Source organism: Lolium perenne, chromosome 3 (genome assembly GCF_019359855.2).
Source record: "Lolium perenne isolate Kyuss_39 chromosome 3, Kyuss_2.0, whole genome shotgun sequence".
NCBI lineage: Eukaryota > Viridiplantae > Streptophyta > Magnoliopsida > Poales > Poaceae > Lolium > Lolium perenne.
Genome location: NC_067246.2, coordinates 29,337,440 through 29,344,486, shown reverse-complemented (window position 1 = coordinate 29,344,486; position 7,047 = coordinate 29,337,440). Strand labels below are relative to the sequence as shown.

General features: G+C 43.7%; 1 protein-coding gene across 6 annotated transcripts; it reads right to left on the bottom strand.

Annotated features, from left to right (window-relative positions):
- LOC127340888 (uncharacterized) lies at positions 1-5,948 on the bottom strand. 6 transcript variants are annotated; one of them, XM_051366641.2, is made up of 12 exons: positions 5,519-5,948; positions 5,077-5,202; positions 4,379-4,981; positions 4,140-4,262; positions 3,520-3,804; positions 2,822-3,433; positions 2,592-2,714; positions 2,068-2,257; positions 1,641-1,739; positions 1,239-1,330; positions 942-1,148; positions 1-837 (listed from the first exon to the last, which is right to left on the bottom strand). In XM_051366641.2, exons 2-12 carry the CDS (start codon positions 5,182-5,184, stop codon positions 163-165), a joined length of 3,117 nt encoding a protein of 1,038 aa, XP_051222601.1. In that variant the 5' UTR covers positions 5,185-5,202; positions 5,519-5,948; the 3' UTR covers positions 1-162. The 6 variants fall into 6 exon arrangements, with proteins under 6 accessions (XP_051222601.1, XP_051222604.1, XP_051222600.1 ...); XM_051366644.2 differs by having other exon boundaries at positions 4,379-4,970; XM_051366640.2 differs by having other exon boundaries at positions 5,077-5,194.
- Between the last annotated feature and the right edge of the window lie 1,099 nt (positions 5,949-7,047).

Sequence of the window (7,047 nt, the reverse complement as noted above, 5' to 3'; positions counted from 1 at the left end):
AACACTGTTAAGATGATATATGGATATATGCATGCCATATGCAAAAAAGACTGCCGTAAGCAGTTAGACATCACAGTTAGGATGATTAGAACACAGACAAATTCTTCATCGACCATTCAGGCTACTTCGAACCAAAGTACTACTTGGAACTGAACTGATCGATCACATCCTGTCAATGCGAATGTCGAGAGTCACCGCCTTGGACGCCCCTAACCAACCCAGATACGCAGGCGGCACTGTCAAGAAAGACGGCAGCTCCTGCACCACGACCTCGCCGGGCCTGGTGCTGCTCGTCATCGCCTCCATCTTCCACTTGATTCTGCCCGCCGCTCTGCTCGGCAGTGCCGGACCGTTCACCCAAAGCTTGACCGCGTACGATGGCGATGCACCTGCCCTGATGCACACCGCCGACACGACCATGGCTGCCCCGAGCGTGCCCACCACGAGGAGGAACACACTGTCATCCCCTTCCCCGTGGAGCAGGAATCGTGGCTTCGACGCCAGGAGCCGGTGCACTTTGCCATAGTTGACCGTGTGCACCGGCATGGAGTGCAGGGCGGCAAGGTGGCCGAGGAGCAACTTTGGGGGGCCAATGAAGCCACAGCCAGCCTCCGTGCAATAGCAGGGCGCATGGGAGCACGCGCTCTCGTGGTCGTCAAGCTCGTGGTAGGGGACAGAGCTCTTGCAGCCGTCATGGGAACATTCTACCATGGCCGACGAGACGATGTCATCCATAATGGGGCACAGGCTGAAGCCACTGCCGTGCTCGCATATCTGGCACTGCTCGCCGGGGAGCTCGGCAATGCATCTGCCACAAGCTAAATGCCTGCCAATGCACTGTTACAAAAATTAAATAAGCCCAAAGCAACACATATGTATCAATAACTGCCTTCCCCAGACTTCAGGAGTTCAGGGGAATGGAACATGTTGAAGAATGACACCTGGAAAACAGGACGCTTTAAAGGGCAGGAGCAGACGGTGCAATTGAGCACACTGAAGTCCACAGCTGCAATTCCTCGGGCTCGCTTAGCTTGGCCACTGCTGGGCCGATCCACACTCGCCTTCTTGGCGCTCCAATCGCCTGCATTCTCCATCGGCGACGTGGAACCCCTGTTCATCCCCTTGGGGTTATCTGGAGAAACATGCATCTGTGAAGTTATAATGGAATTAGCAACACAGCAGATATTTCTTCAGAAAAATTCATAGAATGTGGCAACGAATGTGAAGCATCAACAAACTTGTGCAGAACACGGTTCAGAAGAAGGCCTAGAAGACTGCAGTTGCTCGCCACTTGTTGGAAATATTATTTGCTCTGGGAAGGGACCGGGGGCTGCAATTGTGAAAGTGTTATGCAAAGTAGAGTTTTATCTTAAATATACACAAAAATATGAAAGCAACGTACGAGATGAAAGGTTTGTTTCATTTCATTACCATGTACTTACCATCCATTATAAGCATCTGAATGTAGAGGTGTACAAAAATAACAAAGTAAAGCATATACTAAGACACAAGAATACTCAGTTTATAGCATGTTATATACATATCGATCAGGGCATGTAATGTTAATTAAAAGATGAAAATATTGTGCAAAATCTGTTATAACATGACTATAGATAATATCATAAGTAGTGAATATCTACCTGCTAATAGAGGTGATCGAGGTGATGTGCCAACCTCTAAATTTTCAGCAATGGCCCAGCTTGTTGTATTATGACTTGTGACGGGAGGGCCAAGCACTGCTGAAATGGTATGCTTGTTGTTATTCTGATCAGTGTCGGTGGTAGCAGACTTATTGGCAAAAATACAAAAGCAACATACAAAAGGAAAGTTGTTTTTTATTTCTTTGCCATGTAGTTTACATCCATTAATCGAGCTTCTGAAAGTAGAGTTGCATAAGAATAACAAAATAAAGCATACACAAAGACACAAGAATACTCAGTTTACGGAATGTTATGTACATATGGATCAGGACAGGTAAATGTTAATTGAAGGATGAAAACTCTTGTGCATAACCTGTTATAACCTGACAATAGATAATATTATAAACAGTGAGTTTCTCGTTCATACCTGCTGATATAGGTAACGTGCCAAGCTCTGCCGAAACGGGATGCCTGTTTTTATTCTGATCGGAGTCAGTGGTACCAAACGTATCGGACAAAGCATCAGTATTTGTAACACATTTTCCATCTTCGACAATGTTATCTTTTGGCCAGTTATCAAGCACGGCAGCATAGATTGACTCTTCTGGACGACGTACCTATTTGAATCACAACACACATAAAGTTAACTGTAGTAACATTATGTGTAACTTAAGGAAAATAAGAATACTTCTGGAAAATTCAACTTAAATGTAATTTCATAGAAGTAATAAACTTGACCGGACATTAGTTTGGCAAATAAATGTTAGACCAGCAAGGTGGACAAGTCATTGCATTGTTCAATGGACGCATGTGTGTTATAACCTACAGGACTGTTAATGCCTGTAGAGCATGGCATTATTTTAAAACAAGGCATATGTTCACATAATAATGAATAGGGTTTGCATTCGTATTTTACAGATTGCTTAAAGAAGTTAGTGCACAAGTCATTACCATCAGGCTAGTGAAGGGATGTGAAACAACCCATTTGATATGTTCTGTAGTGACAACACCCAAGCGTGGAAAACCAACTGGTACTTCAAATGCAGCATGTTTCACAAAATCAATGAATATGACCTGCATAGCGATGACAAGAATTGAAATAAATTTATTCGGCACATTCAAACAATTTGTTAGACCAAATAATAATTAATGTCGAGAAGTGTGGTCAGAATGATTCTTACGCTCAGTATGTGGACACAACCCTTTATAGAAACAAAAGTTGCCTTGGATTTTTTGAATTTCTTGATTCCTTTGAAGAGGTAGGCAGCAACAAAATTGCACCAATCCATCTCTTTGAGTTTATCAACCTGTCTAACAGCTCCGAGTAACTTTCTGTTGACACCCACGGACGTGCTCGGTGCTAGATAAATTCCGAGTATCCCCATCATGAATGCTATACAGAACGGTTCTTTGTCAGTTATGCTGCACATTCCATTCGCCACCTCCCACGCGTTCTTCACTTTGCCATTACAAGTATACTCATCCATTAGAGCATTGTCAATATATAGACCCTCTACAACTTGGATAGGGCCTGAAGGGATTCCAAGGACACTCTTCACAAGTGGCCTTACCGGAATCGATATGCCACCTTCGAACTCAAGAGCCTCAGTATCACAATTAAACTTATCAACTAGCCATAGGGTAAGAGCCCTATTCATCTTAAATTCTGCCATGGACAAGAAGCTCCCAAACCCAATTTCTCCGACATAACCTTTCTGCTCAACATTCTCAGTGATAAGCTTCATTATTGGTGGAAGGAGCTGAGGTGAACATTTGTAAATGATGATTTCGGCCTACAAGGTAAGAGGTGGATTAAAATGAGTTTGATTTAAATACAACTTGAAGTGTCCAATCAATGGTGGGGATTCCAGCATTATACCGTCCTGGACTTGGCAGATCTAATTGGTCGATTACTAGTATCCATGACATTGTGCCCCTTTTTCCTCTCACTGGGATTATCACACGGAGCAGGCTTCGCAAGCATGACAGTGCCCAGCTCTCCTGAAGCGCGATGTTTGTTGTTATTCTGATTGGTGTCGGTGGTTGCAGGCGTATCAGATAGAGAATTTGTTTCAGAATCAACACATTTTCCATCTTTGACAATGTTATCTTTTGCAATGCTATCAAGCACGGCAGCATAGACTGACTCTTCTGGACGACGTACCTACTTGAATCACAACACGCATAAGGTTAATTGTAGCTACATTATATGCACCTTAAGGAAAATAAGAGTACTTTTGAAATTTTCCGCTCAAATTTAATTTCTTAGAAGTAATAAACTTGACCGGACATTAGTTTGGCAAAGAAATGTTAGATCAGCAAGTTAGACAAGCCATTGCATTGTCAAATGAATGCATGTTGTGCTACAACTTACAACTGTCAATGCCTATAGAGCACCCTATTATTTTTTCACATAATAATTTATAGGAATTGCAATCATATTTTCAAAGCAATAGTATATTCCAGATTGCTTAATGAATTTAGTGGAGGAGACATTACCATCAAGCTAGTGAATGGATGTGAGACAACCCATTTGATATGTTTTTTAGTGACAACACCCAAGCGCGGAAAACCAACTGGTACTTCAAATGCAGCATCTTTCACAAAGTCGGTGAATATGACCTGCGTTGCGAAATTGAAATAAATTTATGGATAAACAAGCTAAGTCAGAACATTCCAACAATTTGCTAGACCACATAATAACTTGATTCCAGAAGTGTGGCCAGAATGATTATTACGCTCAGTATGTGGACACAGCCTTTTATAGTAACACAAGCTGTGTTGGATTCTTTGAATTCCCTGATTCCTTTGAAGAGGTAGGTAGCAACGAAATTGCACCAGTCCATCTCTTTGAGTTTATCAACCTGCTTAACAGCTCCCAGAAAAGCCCTGTTGACGGTCTGAGATGTATTTGGTGCTAGATAAATTCCAAGTATCGCCATCATGAATGCTATACAGAACGGTTCCTTGTCAGTTATGCTGGACATTTCATTTGCCACATCCTTGGCAGCCTTTGCTCTGGTATTTACAGTATACTGGTCTTTTAGAGCGTCGTCAACGTCTAGACCCTCTACAACTTGGATAGGGCCCGAAGGGATTCCAAGGACACTCTTCACAAGTGGCCTTACCGGAATCGATATGCCACCTTCAAACTCAAGAGCCTCACTGTCGCAATTGAACTTATCGACCAACCACAGGTTAAGAGCCTTGTTCATCTCAAGTTCTCCCATGGACAAGAAGATCTCAAACCCAATTTCTCTGACATAACCCTTCTGCTCATCATTTTCAGCAATAAGCTTCATGATTGGCAAGATGAGGTGAGGCGAACATCTGCAATCGATCTACAGCATATGAGGTGGATTAAAATGAGTCTGATAGAAATACAACATGAACTGAATACACTATCCTATTGATGGTGGGGATTCCGGCATTATACCCTCCTGGACTTGGCAGATCTACTTGGTCCATAATCAATATCCATGGTACTATCCCGCTTCCTGCTCCCACTGTGATCAGCACACAGAGGAGCAGGCTCCGGAGGCATGACCGTCAAACTGTTAATCTTGAAAGATAGACACAATTAGTGGCGGATCCAGGATTGGAGCAAGAAAAGCAAAACAACAAAATTAGAGCTTTATAAACTACTCCGGAGAAAACTCGTGTCAAAGCATACAGAAATGGTTTGCTTGCCAAGATGATTCAATTTGACTGTTAATGATCCAACAGAGTGCATAAAAGATGACAAAAATATATAGAAATGGTAGCACGGGGATACAAAGATAGTAATAAATCAATGGATAACATGAATTCGGTGAAAAATTCGTTAAATCGATGAATCAATTCAATTTGACAGTCGGTTTGAGAAGAATAGGCATTACCCAGCCACTCGGGCTTTCCTGGCTGCTGGGGCAGGATAGAAGGGGAGGCGGAGCAGCCGAACCGGGGAACAGGGGAACAGAAGCACGCGGCCGCGGAGACAGAGGAGGAGGCGCGGGGCGAGCCGGCCTCGGTCGTGCGGAGGCGGAGCAGTGCACGGAGGAGGCAGGGCGGGCCGAGGCAGCACGGCAGCAGCTCAACAGCTTAACGGGAGCGGCGGAGAAGAACGGCGCGTGGCCTCCAAAGACGGGCCGACGCAGAACGGCGGCAGCGCAACGAAGTAACGGCGTGCGGCGGAGAAGGCCGGCGCGTGTGGGGGAACGGGGACCAGTGGGGCGGCACGCCGGCGACGGTGGCGCGGCGGCGCGCACGTCCAGCCGCAACGAGCAGTGACACAGGCAGTGGGGACTCGGGTTCGCTCGACCTCAAAAAAAAAAGTAGGGTTCGCTCGATCTTCAAAAAAAAAAAAAACGGGTTCGCTCGTTCGATTCGTGTGGGCCGCTCTAGACAAAGCCCAATAAAATGTCTTTTGCACGTTCGGTTTTCGGTAGCTTCGTGCGTTCTTTTGCCCCGCCCGCTGTCTTTTGCACGTGTTGGAAAAATTAGATGACCCGGTGTGCCCCGGCGCACAGGCAAAAACAGGACAATAATATTCAGAACAAATGGCAAAAGCAAAAGAAAAATGTTTGAGAACAAATGGCAAGAACAAATGTTCAATAATTAGTCTTAAACATTATAAACTGATTGTGGTACTTCATCTACATAGATGGTAAATACCTTTCTTTCGTATTATTCTACATTTTTTCGGGGTGGAATGGGAAATGCCTTTCAAGAATATTCTACATGGATGGGAAATGCCTTTCAAGAATATTCTACTATTCAATTCATTTGATGTAATAATACTGATTTAGACCTTAGTTTTGATAACTGTAATCATGCATGTATTGTAAAAGTAAGGATATGGAACTCGGGGCTATATTCTCCTTGACTTTTTCCTAACCCCGAGTCGCGGCCCTTGCCCGCCGGTGAGCTAAAGTAACTGGTATGAATCATACATGCAGTTGAAAACCCAAAACAAAATAAAGTACAATCGGGTAGCTGATACATTGTACATAGATCAAGTGTGATAGCATTGATTTCCACTAAACAGGAGTAGTCCGTAGCACAAAATTACATAATATGGGTGTCAGGGAACCAAGGCGCTCTGTACAAAAGTATCTTCTATGTCTTAGTGATTCGTCTTACAACTAACATTACTCAATTGATCGGTCAGATGACCAGTTTGGGTTTAACATGCTTGATGCCCCAAATACGACATTGTCATCCGCAGCAAAAGCGACCTGATCTTGTTAAGATATTATGCATCTTATTCCGCTGCAGAGCAAAATAAACGCAGGAGCTCGTCTACCTAGCCTGAAAAATAACCTGTCTCAGGCTTGAGCGATAAATTTATAACAAATTCATATACATTAGCATTGTAAGATACACACCATTCCCAACACCAACTTGTGAAGAAGCTATTGTAAGATCA

Coding starts and splice junctions, on each gene's coding strand:
- LOC127340888 (XM_051366641.2), bottom strand. CDS start 5,184: ATGCCTCCGGAGCCTGCTCCTCTGTGTGCTGATCACAGTGGGAGCAGG. Junction 2,715..2,821: donor GTTGTGTCCACATACTGAGC/GTAAGAATCATT, acceptor ATCGCTATGCAG/GTCATATTCATTGATTTTGT. Junction 2,258..2,591: donor ATCCCTTCACTAGCCTGATG/GTAATGACTTGT, acceptor TGATTCAAATAG/GTACGTCGTCCAGAAGAGTC.